Source organism: Salmo salar, chromosome 10, assembly GCF_965601325.2.
Source record: "Salmo salar chromosome 10, fSalSal1, whole genome shotgun sequence".
Classification (NCBI taxonomy): domain Eukaryota; kingdom Metazoa; phylum Chordata; class Actinopteri; order Salmoniformes; family Salmonidae; genus Salmo; species Salmo salar.
Window position 1 is genome coordinate 108,943,763 of NC_138300.1, and position 20,428 is coordinate 108,964,190.

A 20,428-nucleotide genomic window follows, 5' to 3' on the forward strand; every position below is an offset into this window, starting at 1 on the left:
TGTTCTTTACGGACTTGTCTAGTTAAATAAAAAATAAAACATAATGGCTGAATACTTTGTAGCACATAGTTGGCGTCTGCATGCATTGACAAACACATTTTTTTTTAATTATCACTAAGGATGGATAGACATTAGACTTGATCTCTCTCAATATTATGTCATATCCATAAATCATGACCAAATACACTTCAATTCTCTATTAAATATCTTTATGAAATAAATCTAATTTTACAGAATAAAAATAAACAGCAACAGATCAGTCTGTCAGTTTAGGATTTAATAACTAAATTTATTGTGCTATGGAGACACCCCTAAACTCATATCAAACTAAATAAATTGAACCAACAGATCCAGTCATAATTTACATGAAAAAAGTTGGGCAAGGAGGACTCAAAAATGTGAATAAAATCCTGTTGGTTGTGGTCAGTACTGAGTAATAGGACAGACAACATGCAGGAATAATAGTAAAAAGTCCTGTGGAAAATGATCAACATTGACAACCATGACCACTGACACAGTCTCACCTTGGTGTATTGGTTGATTAAGTTACTTGGTATAGTGCAGATTAAGTTATACAACATACAGTAGTTTTTCCAGTGCTTCTCAACACAACAGCACATGAAAAGTAGAGACCTACAATAGAGACCTACACATACAAAATACATTTTGCTTTGAGAGGGAAAACATACTTGATAGGATGAATCTTTGGGTTTCTGTAGTGTTTTTAAGTGCTTTCCAGTGCAACTGACAAAGTAAAAAAAACTAAATAATATTTCATTTATTCCATTCATACGGCAGCATATGAGGTCTTCTTGGTTAGGCATACAGTAATCTCAGAAGGCTGTCAAGAGAGACTAGACATACAGACACTGGATGTACAACCCTCAGGTCTATAAGAGATGTGATCCTCAAGTAGGAATTGACAAGTACAACCTATATACATATTCAAAAGGTCATCATGCCACTTGAGGCCAAATCCAGTAGTGTAGTCACTTGTCGCCTCTACCCATAGAGCTGTATGGTACTGTTATCCTTTTCCCTGCCCCAGAGGGCTGCAACTCCTCAGGTCCAATGGAACTGGTAGCCCCTAGACAGCACCAGGCTCTCCAGGTCTCTGTCCTCAGCCCTCTCCTGCAGCCGCTGCTCCTCCAGCAGGCTGACCAGAGTGTCTCTCCTCTCCACCACCTTCATGATCTCGGTCAGCATCTGCTGCTCCTCCGCCAGCTCACTGGAGCTCTTCCTGGAGTCTGCAAAGGGCCATTGGAGAGGAGAGATAGTAAAATGGTAGAGGAGGAAAAGGAGGGGTGGAGACAGACAGATGGACAAAGTAGGACATGGTCATTTAGAACACATTCTCAAAAAGTTCCACAGATGAAGGACAAGTTCCACAGATAATGGGTCACGAATGTATTATAACTGGACCGCAAACGCATACTAGAATTACAGTGTGTGACCCGTACCGTCTACTGACATCCTGCGTCGTAGATCTGTCTGTAGTTGACTCTGTCTGTCCTCCAGCTCGAGTTCCTGAGCACTAACAGACAAAACAACCAATTTCAAACACACTTCACTCCATAAGATGGTCTGTGTCTGAGAATGCAGTGTGCCTCTCATCTTTTCCTACTTACAATATGACTAGCTCTTCCTCATAGCGTGCCAGTTTGTTCTTCTCCAGGACCAGCTTGAACCACATTTGGAGGAGCTCGTGCTCATCAGAGAGACCATCACCTTTGTCTGATAGAGGGAGAGAGCAAGATCAGCTACCCCAGATAATATAGAAGTTTGATCATCCCGTTTCTTCATTCCTCATTTCGTCCAAGGTCGACTAATAAGCTCCCTGTCACAAGGTTTTTCAGTAGATCTGGAATGACAACAGTATCACTTGTCTCCAGGGGTGTTTTGACTGTACTATGTGGGAGGTATTTGAGGACAGCAACTCTGATATTGATGAACTCACAGATGTTGTTTCAAACTATATAAACTTCTGTGGAGTCAGTTGTGCCTACTAAAACCTGTAAAATCTTCTCTAACAATAAGCCTTGGGTATCAAAAAATCTAAAATCACTACTTTATTAGGAAGAAGGCAGTTTATGCTGAGGTTGATAGACAGGCTTTAAGAGATGTACAACGTGAGATCAAAAGACAGATACTGGTGGACAAGGAGGTATGCAAGCAAAGGGTGGAGAGGAGCCTCTCCTCAGGTAACTCAAGGGTGGCCTGGCAAGGGATTAAATCCATGGCTAGTGCCCCCCCCCCCCCCCCCCCACATAGGCAGGGGGAAAAACAATGCTGACCTTGGGAGACATGAGGGCCAGAACATGGCTAATGAACTGAATGTTTTCTTCTCAAGATTTGAATCAGACAATTTTGTGTCGGAGGTAAAACAAATGGAAGCATCATTACAAATGCTGATGATATGAAGTTGTTCAGGGGATGTAATGCACACAAAAGCCCAGGCCCAGACAAAATAAGTGGACGTGTTAAAGCACTGTGCTGAACAATTGGCTGGTGTTTACAGACATTTTACAATCCTCGCTCGACCAGCAACAAGTGCCAGTATTGTGGAAAAACTCAATAATTAGACCCATTCCTAAAGCATCTAATCCCTCTCTGCTGAATGACTACCGCCCTGTGGCCTTGACATCCTTAGTAATAAAATGCCTTGAGAAAATTGTGAAAAGTCATGTTCTCAGCACCACCCAGAAGCTCCTCACCCATTGCAGTTTGCATATCAGCCCAGCAGAGGAGTTGATTATGCCATTCTTACTCTCCTCAACATGGTCTATCGAGGGTGTACTCTCCTCAACAGGGTCTATAGAGGGTGTACTCTCCTCAACATGGTCTATAGAGGGTGTACTCTCCTCAACATGGTCTATAGAGGGTGTACTCTCCTCAACATGGTCTATCGAGGGTGTACTCTCCTCAACATGGTCTATAGAGGGTGTACTCTCCTCAACATGGTCTACAGAGGGTGTACTCTCCTCAACATGGTCTATAGAGGGTGTACTCTCCTCAACATGGTCTACAGAGGGTGTACTCTCCTCAACATGGTCTACAGAGGGTGTACTCTCCTCAACATGGTCTACAGAGGGTGTACTCTCCTCAACATGGTCTATAGAGGGTGTACTCTCCTCAACATGGTCTATAGAGGGTGTGCTCTCCTCAACATGGTCTACAGACATCTAGAGGGTGTGCTCTCCTCAACATGGTCTACAGACATCTAGAGGGTGTACTCTCCTCAACATGGTCTACAGACATCTAGAGGGTGTACTCTCCTCAACATGGTCTACAGACATCTAGAGGGTGTACTCTCCTCAACATGGTCTACAGACATCTAGAGGGTGTACTCTCCTCAACATGGTCTATAGACATCTAGAGGGTGTACTCTCCTCGACATGGTCTACAGACATCTAGAGGGTGTACTCTCCTCAACATGGTCTACAGACATCTAGAGGGTGTACTCTCCTCAACATGGTCTACAGACATCTAGAGGGTGTACTCTCCTCAACATGGTCTACAGACATCTAGAGGGTGTACTCTCCTCAACATGGTCTATAGACATCTAGAGGGTGTACTCCCCTCAACATGGTCTACAGACATCTAGAGGGTGTACTCTCCTCAACATGGTCTATAGACATCTAGAGGGTGCCACATCCCATGTCAGGGTTTTGTTTGTTGACTTTTCTTCTGCCTTCAACCCAATCCAGCCTTACATTCTTGCAGACTCATTCGGGACTTCTCCTTAGATGGGGAACTTGTCTTGTGGTTGTTGGACTTCCTGAGCCAGAGGTCACAGCGGGTCAATGTAGGTCCCCACGTGTCAGACATGTGCACCACATACACAGGCTCTCCTCAGGGATGTGTTTTGTCCCCACTCCTGTACATCTTGTACACTAATAGTTGTACTAGTTCCCATCCTGAAAGACACCTCATTAAGTTTGCTGATGACATAGCCTTGATCAGCCTGTTGCATGATGACGAGGAACACCATGGCCCAGTCCTAAATGACTTTTTAGAGTGGTGTGACAAATCACACTTGGTCCTCAATACCAACAAGACCAAAGAGATGTGCATAGACTTCAGAAAGAGTACAACACCTAACTCTGCAACATCTATCAGAGGTCAGAAAATAGACATTGTAAAGGAATACAAATATCTGGGTGTCCTCTTGGACAATAAGCTTCAGTGGAGTAAATGTACAGATCTGACCTACAAAAACAGTCAGACTGTACTTTCTCAAAAAGCTGGGAACTTTTAATGTTGACTGTACTATACTTATTCTGTTTTACAAATCTTTCATTGAGAGTATTTTAACTTTCTGTATTGTTTGTTGGTTTGGCAATGCCACTGTCAGCCAGAGAAATATGCTGAGAAGGATTATCACCACAGCAAGCAAGGTACTTGGAGTCAAACAGACAGGCCTGGATGAGAGCTTTAAGATCTTTAATCTCTGCAAGGCTCACAAAATCATTTTAGACCCAAGCCACCCCCTGTACCGGACTTCGAACTACTCCCCTCTGGGCGCAGGTATAGGGCACCCCTCGGCAGGAAAAAAAGTTGTATTGTCAATTTGTTTTGCATTGTATTTAAACGCCACTTTAAATGTGTACATGACACTGCAACAAAATGTCCCCATGTAGACAATAAAGTCAGTAAAGTAAAAGTAGATGGCCATATACCTGCGCCCAGAAGGGAGTAGTTCGAAGTCCAGGTACAGGGGGTGGCTTGGGTCTAAAATGACAGGCCAGGGGTCCTGTAACCCCTGGCCTGTTGCAACAGAGTCTCTAACGTAAATACTGACTATAGACTTCATAAAACACTTTATAATAGAGATTCAAAAAGTTAACTTTGGAAAATGTAATAACATGACAGTGTAATGTGCGGACAACAGTCTAAAGGCATTTATTTAGACTGAATAAGTACATTCTCCCTGCTAGTGAGTTATTTAAACTATGGTAAAAAGAGGGCAGTCTAATTGCCTTCGTTAATGGGCGACTCTGGATCTGGAGCTAGCTTTGCATTTTATGTCACATATACTAACACTGAGCTTTACACTGACTACAGCTACATTATATGAAACAGACCCATTCGTAGAGTGTGTTTGATGGAAGGACAGCTCCTAATGCTTCTGATTCGTTGCTATATCTAAGCTTGATGCCCTCAATCTCACACAAATTATCAATGAACCTACCAGGTACAACCCCAAATCTGTAAACACGGGCACCCTCATAGATATCATCCTGACTAACCTGCCCTCTAAATACACCTCTGCTGTCTTCAATCAGGATCTCAGCAATCACTGCCTCATCGCCTGCGTCCGTAATGGGTCTGCGGTCAAACGACCACCCCTCATCACTGTCAAACGCTCCCTAAAACACTTCAGTGAGCAGGCCTTTCTAATCGACCTGGCCCGAGTATCCTGGAAGGATATTGACCTCATTCCATCAGTAGAGGATGCCTGGTTATTCATTAAGTGCTTTCCTCACCATCTTAAATAAGCATGCCCCATTCAAAACATTTTGAACCAGGAATAGATATACCCCTTGGTTCACTCCAGACCTGACCGCCCTTGACCAGCACAAAAACATCCTGTAGCGTTCTGCATTAGCATCGAATAGCCCCCGTGATGTGCAACTTTTCAGGGAAGTTAGGAACCAATATACACAGGCAGTTAGGAAAGCAAACGCTAGCTTTTTCAAACAGAAATGTGCATCCTGTAGCACGAACTCCAAAACGTTCTGGGGCACTGTAAAGTCCATGGAGAATAAGAACACCTCCTCCCAGCTGCCCACTGCACTGAGGCTAGGAAACACTGTCACCACCAATAAATCCACGATAATTGAGAATTTCAATAAGCATTTTTCAATGGCTGGCCATGCTTTCCACCTGGCTACCCCTACCCCGGTCAACAGCCCTGCACCCCCCACAGCAACTTGCCCAAACCTCCCCCATTTCTCCTTCACCCAAATCCAGATAGCTGATGTTCTGAAAGAGTTGAAAAATCTGGACCCCTACAAATCAGCTGGGCTAGACAATCTGGACCCTCTTTCTAAAATGATCCGCCGCAATTGTTGCAACCCCTATTACTAGCCGCGGTCATCCCCCTCTTCAAAGGGGGAGACACCCGAGACCAAAACTGGTATAGACCTAAATCCATCCTGCCCTGCCTTTCTAAAGTCTTTGAAAGCCAAGTTAACAAACAGATCACCGACCATATCGAATCCCACCGTACCTTCTCCGCTATGCAATCTGGTTTCCGAGCTGGTCATGGGTGCACCTCAGCCACGCTCAAGGTCCTAAACGATATCACTGCCATCGATAAAAGACAATACTGTGCAGCCGTATTCATCCACCTTGCGAAGGCTTTCGACTCTGTCAATTACCGCATTCTTATCAGCAGACTCAACAGTCTTGGTTTCTCAATGACTGCCTCGCCTGGTTCACTAACTACTTTTCAGACAGTTCAGTGGGTCAAATCGGAGGGCCTGTTGTCCAGACCTCTGGCAGTCTCTATGGGGGTGCCACAGAGTTCAATTCTCGGGCCAACTCTTTTCTCTGTATACATCAATGATGTCACTCTTGCTGCTGGTGATTCTATGATCCACCTCTACGCAGACGACACCATTCTGTATACCTCTGGCCCTTCTTTGGACACTGTGTTAACTAACCTCCAGACAAGCTTCAATGCCATACAACACTCCTTCTGTGGTCTCCAACTGCTCTTAAATGCAAGTAAAACTAAATGTATGCTCTTCAACCGATCGCTGCCCGCACCTGCCCGCCCGTTCAGCATCACTACTCTGGACGGTTCTGACTTAGAATATGTGGACAATTACAAATACCTAGGTTTCTGGTTACTGTACACTCCCCCTCTCAGACTCAAATTAAGCATCTCCAATCCAAAATTAAATCTAGAAATCGGCTTCCTATTTCGTAACAAAGCATCCTTCACTCATGCTGCCAAACATATCCTCGTAAAACTGACTATCCTACCGATCCTTGACCTCAGCGATGTCATTTATAAAATAGCCTCCAACACTCTACTCAGCAAATTGGATGCAGTCTATCACAATGCCATCCGTTTTGTCACCAAAGCCCCATATACTACCCACCACTGCGACCTGTATGCTCTCGATGGCTGGCCTTCGCGTCATATTCGTCGCCAAACCCACTGGCTCCAGGTCATCTATAAGTTTTTGCTAGGTAAAGCCCCGCCTTATCTCAGCTCACTGGTCACCATAGCAGCACCCACCCGTAGCACGCGCTCCAGCAGGTATATTTCACTGGTCATCCCCAAAGCCAACACTTCCTTTGGCCACCTTTCCTTCCAGTTCTCTGCTGCCAATGACTGGAACAAATTGCAAAAATCACTAAAGCTGGAGACATATCTCCCTCACTAACTTTAAGCATCAGCTGTTAGAGCAGCTCACAGATCACTGCACCTGTACATAGCCCATCTGTAAATTACCCATCCAACTACCTCATCCCCATATTGTTATTATTTTTTTTGCTCCTTTGCATCCCAATATCTCTAATTTCACATCATCATCTGCACATCTATCACTCCAGTGTTTAATTGCTAAATTATCTAATTTACACACACTGTATATAGATGTTTTCCTATTGTGTTATTGACTGTAAATTTGTTTATTCCATGTGTAACTGTGTTGTTGTGTCACACTGCTTTGCATTGTCTTGGACAGGTCGCAGTTGAAAATGAGAACTTGTTCTCAACTGGCCTACCTGTTTAAATAAAGTTTTAAAAAAAATGTAAATGAACCATTATGCTCGGTCTTCATTGTCAGACAGTTGAGAGAAAACAGTTGAGGAAACCTTTTCTCTCCCATTGCCATATACTGTACAGCACTGTGACCCTGGCCTTCAAATACCCTTGCAAACATCCATAAATTGAATAAAGACAAATAAAGGGAGACTGACAAAAAAAAATCCTAAACTTTTTCATACTTAGAATCTTGCCAATCACATACACACAGGTCATTGTCTGACACCTACTCCTACCCTCTTGCTATCCAGTCGGAGTCTGTGAATAATATCAATGAACAAAGAGCCTATTGAGCCATGAGACCTTCGGCCTCTGCCTTAATTCAATTAACCAAACAAAGCCATGTAAACAGGCACAATGGTTGCCACTGCTGCTGCTGTCCTTCAGGCCTGCATCACAAGAGACACTCTCCCTGTAGTTTTTGAATCAGAATTTGCAAGGCCATTTACTGTACTCAATGGTACTTAGACCACAGACACTCAGTCTCTGAGGAGGCTTTTAACATTGCGCCTGACTATAGAACAAAACATGAATTCAAAAAGTTCTTTACACAGGAGATGTGCTTTCCATTTAACAATAGAAGGACACAAACTTGGATGAAACAACTGCATTACTCAGGGCTAAGTTTGTGTGTTTTTTATGCGCTGTAATTTAATTTAATTGTAATATATGTAACAGCTAATTATGGTTAAACTCTCAATCATTCTTTATCTGGAGAGTGCAGAAGCAACAAACACATTTCTAATTTACAATTCTGGCAAAACACAATTCACCTTTGAGGAATATGATTACCAGTATGAAAAGATTCAGTTTTAAAAGACTAGCAGGAATGACCATTTTTCATTATAAAGTAGCTGTCTTTGATGACTAACTTGTATATCACCATGTGCAAGGCTAATGAAACATGGGAAAGCTTTTCCCCCTCCTTCCTTTCTTCACAAGGCCAATTGCCACCGCAGTGATTTCTAAACAATTTCAACTTAAAATTGTTATTTTTGTTGAATGCAAATGACTATAATTTGGTTGTTTTTATTATGCATTTTCCTAGCAAAGGCATCAGAGTAGTTCTGACTGTAGACTTGGCCTACTCTAGATAAGGAAATTGAAATAATTATTAGAAAAGCATTGCCACTTGCAAACCTCACAGAAACAGGAAAACTATTCCTGAGCATAGGTCATTCTGAATCCAGTGTTTTCATGTCTCAACTATATGTACTTGGCTGACGTCAAACTAAGACAGTTCCATTACAAACAGTGCCTTTCTCCACTCTCTGTGCATAGCTCAGTCTTCATGTGCCATGTCACTGTGTGTTACCTTCAGAGATAAGGCCACTCTGATGTACATGACAAGACTCACTTACTGAACATTCTGATTTTAACCCCTCCATTCCTTTGTCATAATTTCATAAAATGCTCTGGCCCCAAGTCATAGAGCTACGTCAACCGAATGGATACACTTGTGTATTTACATCACTCATATGCGGTGCAGCTGTTGGAATCAATCCACACAGCATGAGATGACAAACGTGCATTCTGTTGGGACAGTGTGGCTCACCTGGGGCTTCGCCCCGAAGGACCTTCTCAATGGTCACCCCTCTCTCCTCCAGGTCTCTCTGCTTCTCCCCCACTTCCTCCAGCTGCCTCTGGATGATCTTCACACAACAAACACCAGGTCAGACTCAACCAAGGCAGCCTCACAATGGCTCAACACACAATATTTATATCCCATTCATCACCCCAACAAATCAAATACATTTGTGGAAGAGATCATTAGTGAGTCAAATGTTTGAGAGAAACCTTATAAACTGGGTGGTTTGAGCCCTGAATGCTGATTGGCTTACAGCTGTGGGGCAGTGTAGACCTTACCGTGAAATGCTTACTTACAAGCCCTTAACCAACAGTGCAGTTCAAGAAGAGTTAAGAAAATATTTACCAAATAAACTCAAGTAAAAAAAGAAATAACAAGTAACACAAAATAACAATAACAAGGCTATATACAGGGGGTACCGGTACCGAGTCAGTGTGCAGGGGTACAGGTTAGTTGAGGTAATTTGTACATGTAGGTAGAGGTGAAGTGATTATGCATAGATAATAAACAGAAAGTAGCAGCAGTGTACAAAACAAATGGAGGGGGGGGTCAATGTAAATAGTCCGGTGGCCATTTGATTAATTGTTCAGCAGTCTTATGGCTTGGGGGTAGAAGCTGTTAAGCAGCCTTTTGGTCCTAGACTTCGCGCTCCGGTACCGCTTGACGTGCAGTAGTAGAGAGAACAGTCTGACTTGGGTGACTGTGGTCTGACAATTTTATGGGCCTTCCTCTGACACCGCCTATTATATAGGTCCTGGATGGCAGGAAGCTTGGCCCCAGTGACGTACTCGGCCGTATGCACTACCCTCTGTAGTGCCTTACGGTCCGATGCCGAGCAGCAACCGGTCAGGATGCTCTCGATGGTGCAGCTGTAGAACTTGAGGATCTGGGGACCCATGCCAAATCTTTTCAGTCTCCTGAGGGGGAAAAGGTTTTGTCGTGCCCTCTTCATGACTGTCGTGGTGTGTTTGGACCATGATAGTTCGTTGGTGATGTGGACACCAAGGAACTTGAAACTCTTCGACCCGCTCCACTACAGCCCCGTCAATGTTAATGGGGTTTGTTCGGCCCGCCTTTTCCTGTAGTCCACGATCAGCTCCTTTGTCTTGCTCACATTGAGGAAGAGGTTGTTGTCCTGGCACCACACTGTTGGTAACCACTTTATAATAGCAATAAGGCACCTCGGGGGTTTGTGGTATATGGCCAATATACTGTACCTCGGCTAAGAGATGTATCCAGGCATTGCGCGTTGCGTCGTGCATAAGAACAGTCCTTAGCCGTGGTATATTGGCCATATACCACACCCCCACAGGCCTTATTACTTAAATATAAAACATGTAAATGAATGGCGAATGAAAACGGAAGGCCTCTGTGTGGTAGTGCTGTTCTGTTGTCTATGTGTTCTACAGTACCTGGGCTCTGTGGAGCCTCTTCAGCTGCTCTCTCTTGGCCTGTTGAATCACAGTCTTCTCCCGTCTCCTCCTCTGTCTCTCTGAGCTCCCATGGAACTAAACACAGACCGACAAGATAGTGTCACAGAACTGTTACCTCAGAGCAGAGTTAAACCCCTCTGATCGTAGTCCTAACTATTAGGGGTCTGGGCATATCAATCTGATACAGTATCCTATCAGTCATGCGCTTGACCTGCACTTGATCCTGGCGGAAGTAGCAGAGATGGTTCGAAAGTGGCAGTGGTAGTAATTCTGTTAAGTAAACAAGGCAGTTCCTAACAGAGCTGCAAACCGGTGCTCAAAATAAGAGGGTGGTATGTGTGTGGTGTGCTGTGAAGCCATGGCCAAGACCTATTACAACACCAGAGTGGGATTTCCTCCCCGTATGTAAAGTGATATGAGCAGGTCATGATGTGCTTCTTCAGCCTTCCCAGTAAAGCCTCTCTAATGGAGTATGGATTATCTGTTCTCGGGTCCTGACCCGTCTCTTCTGTATCCTCCGCCTTGAGGAGAGCTGCTTTTAAATCACTGATCTGACTTGACATGGATTGGTGTAAGTAAGCTTTCACCTGTCATTTATTTTTATTTATTATGTTTAGTTCGTTCTATCGGTTCTGTTGCTAGAGACGCGACCCAGTCGTTCAGTCTTTTTGTTCTGTATCTATGGACACGACCCAATCGTTCGTTCTAAATGTTCCATTGCCAAACTGGCTGGCAACATTCTTATCCCTTGCTTGTTAGCTAGCCAACTACGGCTAACTTAGTCACATCAAAGAATGCAGACATAATAACAGCAAAGTAGCTGCATTTGCATAAGGTGTTTTCTAGTGACATTTATTTGGATACATCCATAACAATGTGGTAATGAGGCGCGATTTCGCCTGGCATAGAAAATGTGCTCTTTCGTCAGTACATTGTTGTTCAGAGGAACTAGCCAACAACAGCTAACACAATCACTTCAAACTGGACTATATTTATATATATATATATATATATCCATAAAAATGATGCCAGCTGATTCATGATTTTGACTGGCTGAGAAACGCTGTTGCAAATATCGGAGAGACAGACGGCAAGGTTTATACAAATCTCCGCTGTTGAAAACTAAATGTTAATCAAAAAGAAATGTAAGATGATGTCTCAATGCTTTTAATAGTGCAGATCAAGTTTATAAATTGCCTGGCTGAGCTGATGAGACAGTGGATTACGCAGTTAGACGGAACAGCGTAAATAGGCATTTTAACGTCATAAATTTAGCCGGTGGTAACTTGTGGAATAGACACCGGCTGGAATGCGGTTTTAATCAATAAGCATTCAGGATTAGACGCATCCATTGTCAGTGATTATTTCAGAGTAAGGTAGGAAGGACTGATGCATGTAAGAGTTTTGGAACAGGGCCCTTACCTTCTGATTGGCTGGGACGTGCTCATCGTCACTTGAAGAGTCGGACTCATCTTTCTGCTGTTTGCTGGAGGCTGTGCATAGATGAGGGAACATGAGGACATTAGACTGAAGCAGCGGTCTTAAACTGTAGAAAGCAGTTGTACATGCACTTCAACTATGTTATTTACATTAAACACTAAGTATAGGCTACTATTGTAATCTTCTCATTTATAGCATGTACTGTATTAATAGCATTGTAGCATTTATTAGCTCCATGTGAAATTCAACGATGACAAGGGAGTAGAAGCATATAACATAACTCTCATCACATCCTCCCTTGAGTCCTGACCCCTGACCTTGGTTCCTGATGTTAGACAGGATGGTCCTGATGTCCTTCTCCTGACCCCCCTCTCCCATGCTCTCCGGTCCCCCCCTCTTCTTCAGCCTCAGGGAGGAGAAAAGGTTGAGCTTCCTGGGCGGCAGTGAAGCCATGTCGTCTGTGGTGAAGGATCCTACAGACTTGTTGCTGCCTAGGGAGACCTGTTCCAGTAGCGTGGGCAGGTCTGTGGGTCTGTCACCCATGGAGGCCTTGAGTGGGTGTGGGGATGGCTGGCTCTTCTGCCCCACTTCCACTGGTTGGGCCTCCTGGCTTTGGGCGGTATCCCCAAACAGGGAGCTAAAGCTGAAGGCTCCATCAGACAGAGGCCTAGGCTTGGTGGGACTGTTGTTTTTCCTCCTGGTGACAACCGTGTTGGAGTCTGTTGTTGTCCTTGATACTCCAAAAGACCTCCTGAAAGCATTGGCCCACACCTGGAATGCGGACGGTGCTGGCTGGGGCTGAGCTGGGACTGATTCTGCCTCTACCTGAGGCAATAGGTCCTTCGGGGGGATCTGGTCCCCAGGTTTGGGATGTGTTGAAGGATCTCCTCCTCCAGGGCCTCGGGCCTCCTCTGGAGTAGCCAGGTTCCAGTCCAGGAGTTTCTCTCTCTCAGACAGGGACAGGGTCAGCCTTTTCTTACGGCCGACTGCTTCCTCCAGCTGGGGAACTTTTGTGACAGGGCACTCTTCTTTACCCATCGATGAACTCTGATTCTGAGAATCTGCAGGTGGTTTAGGACCATCATGGGAGACCTGCTGAACAAATACAAAGTCCTGTTTTATTTCTCAGTTGCAATATGTTAAATGTTTATATACCACAGGAAATGGTTAAGTATCTGTTTGAATATTGTGCTTTACCGGTGGTTCAATCTCCTCAAAATCAGAGTTGGCCTCTTCAATGTTGGGCTCCTCTTTTTCTGCAGCTTTTTCACGTGAGAAGTGCCTCACCAGGATGAGAGGGAGAGCTGAAGGTGTAGAGTACAACAGACATGCTTGATCAGAGCTCATGCAGCTACTGTAGGTCAGACTTTAATATTGCAGACAGATTGTGGCTTCCATCAATGTAAATGTCTGCGTCATTGCCCGTTCCACCAAATTGTGTGTGTGTGTGTGTGTGTGTGTGTGTGTGTGTGTGTGTGTGTGTGTGTGTGTGTTAAATATATATACACACATACATACACATCTTTTTTAATTTGTATATATTTTCCTTTATTAGTTTCCCCTAATTGGAGTAAACTAATGGACAACAACATTTAGGCTTCAACTTCCAGCTTATACATACTTTTTAATACAGACACAGTATATCTTACACTGGTTATCTTTTGTTTGTTTTTAGTCCCATCCTTCAGCTACCCTCAACCCCTCCCATCTACTTCTGAAGACCATCCCATTTTCTATTTGCCATATATCTTTAACTGTGCTGTTTCACAAAAGTTCTGAACCTATATACATTTTACAGACATAGTATATGTTACATTGGTACATCTTGTCCAACCCGTCAGGTCCACCATCTTTGAACCACATCCAGTTTTGGTGTTTATTTGCCATATATTTTTCAACTGTGCTGTTATGTTTCACAAAAGTTCTGAACCTTTTTATTCTCATAGTTTCTCAAGATTGCACATTTTGGGATGGTTGTATCCATATGTATGTATGCATGTATGCACACACAAAATTATTTTGGTTGCAAGAATTTTGTATAATCATTTGAAATTGAAAAAAGTTCTGAATCAGATGTTTTGGGAATCAGTTCATAAACCATGTGGCATGGAATTGGTACATTGAACATTTTATCCCAACTATTTTGCAATGACATAACGGTCATTTCTTTGGTCCTGAAATGAAACTGGTATATTTTTTCATTTATGACAATTTCTTTAACCAATTTTGATCTTTAATGCAGGGCCGTCAGACAAGTTCCTTCTCCCCCTTCCATTTTTTGCGGTAATGCTGCATTTAGTTGGTTGTAATTTTGGGTAGAGCAGACTTTTCCATGTATTTCGTTAGCTGCATGTGAGAGATACAGTGCATTCGGGAAGTATTCCAGACCCTTTCACTTTTTCCATATTTTGTTACGTTACAGCCTTATTCTGAAATAGATGAAATTGTTGTTTCTTTATCAATCTACACACAATACCCCATAATGACAAAGCAAAAACAGGTTTAGACAATTTAGAACATTTATAAAAAGTTAACAAGTATTCAGACACTTATGATAATCGAAATTGAGATCAGGTGCATCGTGTTTCCATTGATCATCCTTGAGATGTTTTTACAATTTGATTGATTGGACATGATTTGGAAAGGCACACACACCTGTCTATATAAGGTCCCACAGTTGACAGTGCATGTCAGAGCAAAAACTAAGCCATGAAGTTCAAGGAATTGTCCGTAGAGCTCAGAGACAGGATTGTGTCGAGGCACAGATCTAGGGAAGGCTACCAAAACATTTCTGCATCATTGAAGGTCCCCAAGAACACAGTGGCCTCCACCATTCTTACATGGAAGTTTGGAACCACCAAGACTCTTCCTAGAGCTGGCCGCCCGGCCAAATTAAGCAATCAGGGGAGAAGGGCCTTGGTCAGGGAGGTAACCAAGAACCCGATGGTCACTGTGACAGAGCTTCAGAGTTTCTCTGTGGAGATGGGAGAACCTTCCAGAAGGACAACCATCTTTGCAGCACTCCATCAAATCAGGCCTTTATGGTATAGAGGCCAGACGGAAGCCACTCCTCAGTAAAAGGCACGAAAGGCCACTTAGAGTTTGCCAAAAGGCACCTAAACAAGATTACATGGTCTGATGAAACCAAGACTGAACTCTTTGGCCTGAATACCTAGTGTCACGTCTGGAGGAAACCTGGCACCATCCCTACGGTGAAGCACGGTGGTGGCAGCATCATGCTGTGGGGATGTTTTTCAGCAGCAGCGACTGGGAGACTAGTCAGGATCGAGGGAAATATTAACAGAGCAAAGTACAGAGAGATTCTTGATGAAAACCTGCTACAGAGGGCTCAGGACCTCTGACTGGAGCTTTATGTATTTCACCTTTATTTAACCAGGTAGGCCTGTTGAGAACAAGTTCTCATTTACAACTGCGACCTGGCCAAGATAAGGCAAAGCAGTGCGACAAAAACAACAGAGTTACACAAACAAACGTACAGTAAAAAAATTAAAATAAAATGATGTATGAAATATATGAAATGTATGCATTCACTACTGTAAGTTGCTCTGGATAAGAGCGTCTGCTAAATGACTAAAATAAAATAAAAATAAAAAGTAAAAATTAGAGGATCTGCAGAGAAGAATGGGAGAACCTCCCCGAACACAGGTGTGCCAAGCTTGTAGCGTCATACCCAAGAAGACTCAAGGCTGTGATTGCTGTCGTAGGTGATTCAACAAAGTACTGAGTAAAGGGTCTGAATACTTATGTAAATGTGATTTGTTGTTTGCAAACAATTCTAAAAACGTGTTTTTGCTTTGTCATTATGGGCTAGTGTGTGTAGAATGATGAAGGGGGGAAAAATGATTTAATCAATTTTAGAATAAGGCTGTAACGTAACAAAATATGGAAAAAGTCAAAATGCACCAACTCCACCAGTCCTATTTACAAAAATTATACAGTTAATTTTTTTCTTCCTAAAATGTTTTTTTTTTTATCAATTAGTATATTTGAGTTTACCCATAATATTTGTTTTAATATTTGTTCTAGCTTTTCCGGTTGATTAAACTGAAATTGGTATATCAGACTTAACACGCTACTCAGATACATGCTCATTAACACACGCTACATACACATGCTACATACACAAACAACCTGTAACCAGAATCTTGTTTTATCAGCAAGAGAGCACAGTTATAATGCGGTCTATCCCGAAAAGTAACCTTGTCCAAACACGAATCTAATTCAATTGTAGTCCAGACCAAAACAAAAATGAAAAATATTTTCCCCCAGAGAACAGCAGCTCCCTCTAGTGTGTTATAGATTTCACTTCAGCTTTTAAATCTTTCATTTTACTCAGATTCTCATGCAATACTTCAACACCATCAGTCAGTGTACTGTCATTTTTTCTCATTGGGATTATTAATGAAGTACATTACCAGAGCACCACAGGCCCCAGCTGCAACAGCTCTCTATGCATTGCAGTGAAAATTCTAACACTTCTACAAAACACAAACAGAGCTAGTAACGCCACAGCAGGGAATAAGAAGGGGTGAAATGCCTGTAGGAGGATAAGGAGGTGATATAGATAGGACTGATATAAGGATCATGTTAGATTATCAACAGCAGAGGTGGCCTACTCACTAGCACGGATCTTCCTCTTCCATCTGCTGTTCCCAGATGGGAGGGATGACTTGGTACTGGAATGTTCTGCAGGGAGAGTGGGCATAACCCGTATCACAACACATACAGTATTGATCTGCGCCAACACTACTGTGGCAACACATTTGAACTGGATATCTGTCAAACAATGATAAACTATAGTTCTACATTTACAAGTTATGTAAGCGAATGAGAGGTCTCTATACAGTTTTAGGGTGCTAGGCAACTACCATTCAGCCATGGGGTGGCGTTGCACGCCTTTCAACTGAGCCCAGCAAATGTAGCGTGGAAAACAGAACAGCTGTGGCCTATTGACAGCCAGTACACAGCCCTATCTGTGCAGCCGGACAGAATGTTCAGGCCAGTCCCAGTGCTCAGCGCTCCCCATGCCAAGACAAATATTCCCTTAATGTGGAGAATGGCTTTGTCTGCCCCACCTAAATTTCAGAGACTTAACTGGAGGAGTGGGATCTCACACGGGGAAACAGAGGAAGGCGGGCTGCTCCTAAATCACTCACTCAGACCCTAATAAACTAAGTTTATATCCCACAGTACCAGGGCTATATCACTATATGGATGGAATCATATCCTACAAGCTCTAGACATCCAGACTGACGCCTGTAATGATGCTGGGAGAGAAGTTAGGCTGCTACAAGGCCAAGGCTGTGGGCGGCAAGAACAGGGAAATAGCTACAGTTGAAGTCGGAAGTTTACTTACACTTTAGCCAAATACATTTAAACTCAGTTTTTCACAATTTCTGATATTTAATCCTAGTAAAAATTCCCTGTCTTAGGTCAGTTAGGATCACAACTTTTTTTTTTAAAAGGTGAAATGTCAGAATAATAGTAGAGCGAATTATTTATTTCAGCTTTAATTTCTTTTTCATCACATTCCCAGTGGGTCAGAAGTTTACATACTCAATTAGTATTTGGTAGCATTGCCTTTAAATTATTGACCTTGGGTGAAACGTTTCAGGTAGCCTTCCACAAGCGTCCCACAATAAGTTGGGTGAATTTTGGCCCATTCCTTCTGACAGAGCTGGTGTAACTGAGTCAGGTTTGTAGGCCCTTGCTCGCACATGCTTTTTCAGTTCCGCCCACAAATGTTCTATAGGATTGAGGTCAGGGCTTTGTGATGGCCACTCCAATACCTTGACTTTGTTGTCCTTAAGCCATTTTGCCACAACTTTGGAAGTATGCTTGGGGTCATTGTCCATTTGGAAGACCCATTTGCGACCAAGCTTTAACTTCCTGACTGATGTCTTGAGATGTTGCTTCAATATATCCACATAATTTTCCTCCCTCATGATGCCATCCATTTTGTGAAGTACACCAGTCCCTCCTGCAGCAAAGCACCCTCACAACATGAGGCTGCCACCTCCGTGCTTCACGGTTGGGATGGTGTTCTTCGGCTTGCAAGCATTCCCCTTTTTCCTCCAAACATAAAAATGGTCATTATGGCAAACAGTTCTGTTTTTGTTTCATCAGACCAGAGGACATTTCTCCAAAAAGTACAATCTTTGTCCCCATGTGCAATTGCAAACCATAGTCTGGCTTTTTTATGGCAGTTATGGATTAGTGGCTTCTTCCTTGCCGAGTGGCCTTTCAGGTTATGTCGATGTAGGACTCGTTTTACTGTGGATATAGATACTTTTGTACCCGTTTCCTCCAGCATCTTCTCAAGGTCCTTTGCTGTTGTTCTGGGATTGATTTGCACTTTTCACACCAAAATACGTTCATCTCTAGGAGACAGAATGCGTCTCCTTCCTGAGCAGTATGACAGCTGCGTGGTCCCATGGTGTTTATACTTGCGTACTATTGTTTGTACAGATGAACGTGGTACCTTCAGGCGTGAAGTTAAATAATCTCTAAACACTTGTTGGAAAAATGACTTGTATCATGCACACAGTAGATGTCCTAACTGACTTGCCAAAACTATAGTTTGTTAACAAGAAATTTGTGGAGTGGTTGAAAAACGAGTTTTAATGACTCCAACCTAAGTGTATGTAAACTTCTGTCTTCAGCTGTATGGCTGAAACTAGGGGGAAATCATCAGGCTAATGTGTTTCTCATGTGGGTGAATGTCAGGGAGACTTCACACCTTTCTTCTCCTGTGCAGAATCTTGTGGTTTGAGAGATGTATCGGAGTTGGCCCGTTTCTTCGAGTCAGCACTGCAAAAAGACATGGACAACACACAAAAACAATGAGCAACGGCAAATATCCATATACGAATAAGGACACATTGAGGGTTATGCTGTGGTAGTGGACTCACGTCCTGTTGGAGTCAGGCATGTCCAGGTCCACTGTGTCCATGGCCACCTTAGGCACTGTGCGGGTGTACAGTCCATTCATCAGACCTGTGCATCTGTAGTGACGTCCTGAAAATGTAAATCTTATTAGGCCAAACTCACATACCACATTATTGCCATTTATGACACTAAGTGTACTCCAACAAACTAGGACAGCTAGGATGGTTACAAAGCTACTGCTCTTACTATGTGTCTGCCTCTTTAACTGGCTAGGTCACACTACCAGGCTGCATTACTGCTTTGGAAATAACAGTGCAAACATGTTACCTTACTTTATACATTTGCACCAGTCAGCATGCAATACAAGTCTCATCTATATATCGGTAGATCATCACAGGTATAAATTGAGACTTGGTAAAAGCATTGTGTTAAAGTATAAATCAACATTTAAGGAACACCAACCATGTGATATGAAACAAAAGTGAACATTCATGCTAGTGATTACTCACAGAACCAAACTGAAGCCATGTTGATAACAAGGTTTCCAAGTACATTTCATAATGAAAAACCTATACAAACATTATCTAGAAATCTATGTAAATGCATGGGGCATGCTCTGCATCTGAATCAGTAAGTGAATGGGTTGGTTAGGTTGTGTAGTATACTATGGTTAGGGATGTGGGTCTAATTGTCGAGGCAACACAGCTTCAACACAAACAATAGCCTACTTGAGGCGCTGAATCAGAATGAGTTTAGGGCAATTACCCAAATAATACTGTTGGATGTCACATTGTGTTTGGATTCCAATAAAAAATAACAAACAAAAAAAAACACTCTTTGACCCAGAGATGACCCAGAGATGGCCCAAACAGAAAGACGAGAAAGACCCAAAAAGAGAAACCCATAAAGTGAAAGGATGCATGTAATGGTCTATTAGTATTATTTGAATTCAGTTCATAGTGGAGACGCTTTTGCATTGGGTCTAATGTATGGTTTTTGTTGTGACAATAAGTGACCGTGCTATTTGGGGAAATAAAAGTAACTGCTCCCTAGAAGTGTCACTCAGTCCCCCTAAAAACACATGACCGACTGGGGAATGAACAGGGCTGAGCGTCACTGTCCAGGGAAATTCAAGTGTGGTTAAGTGCGTGGGAATGTGCCAATCAGCAAACAAGTTTTTTTGTAAACAGAGGTTATGCTTGTGACAGGGTTATTAATGTGAGGGTGCGGGTCAAAAAACTTTTACTTTTTTTGCAAAATCGAACATTTCAGTTG

General features: G+C 42.9%; 1 protein-coding gene across 2 annotated transcripts in view; it reads right to left on the reverse strand.

The window, feature by feature from the left end:
- Nucleotides 1–264: 264 nt before the first annotated feature.
- Nucleotides 265–20,428, reverse strand: part of LOC106561462 (F-actin-monooxygenase mical2b) — a 40,641-nt gene continuing 20,477 nt past the window's right edge. The window contains exons 13-23 of one of the 2 annotated variants that reach the window (XM_082957365.1): nt 19,177–19,282; nt 19,005–19,075; nt 16,886–16,951; nt 13,442–13,548; nt 12,562–13,336; nt 12,227–12,297; nt 10,784–10,879; nt 9,339–9,435; nt 1,629–1,734; nt 1,461–1,534; nt 265–1,247 (exon numbers count right to left, since the gene is read on the reverse strand). In XM_082957365.1, the coding sequence (XP_082813491.1) occupies nt 1,063–1,247; nt 1,461–1,534; nt 1,629–1,734; nt 9,339–9,435; nt 10,784–10,879; nt 12,227–12,297; nt 12,562–13,336; nt 13,442–13,548; nt 16,886–16,951; nt 19,005–19,075; nt 19,177–19,282 (1,754 nt within the window). In that variant the 3' untranslated portion in view covers nt 265–1,062. Of the gene's footprint in view, nt 1,248–1,460; nt 1,535–1,628; nt 1,735–9,338; nt 9,436–10,783; nt 10,880–12,226; nt 12,298–12,561; nt 13,340–13,441; nt 13,549–16,885; nt 16,952–19,004; nt 19,076–19,176; nt 19,283–20,428 lie in introns of both variants that reach the window. The other variant, XM_082957364.1, reaches the window with a different exon arrangement.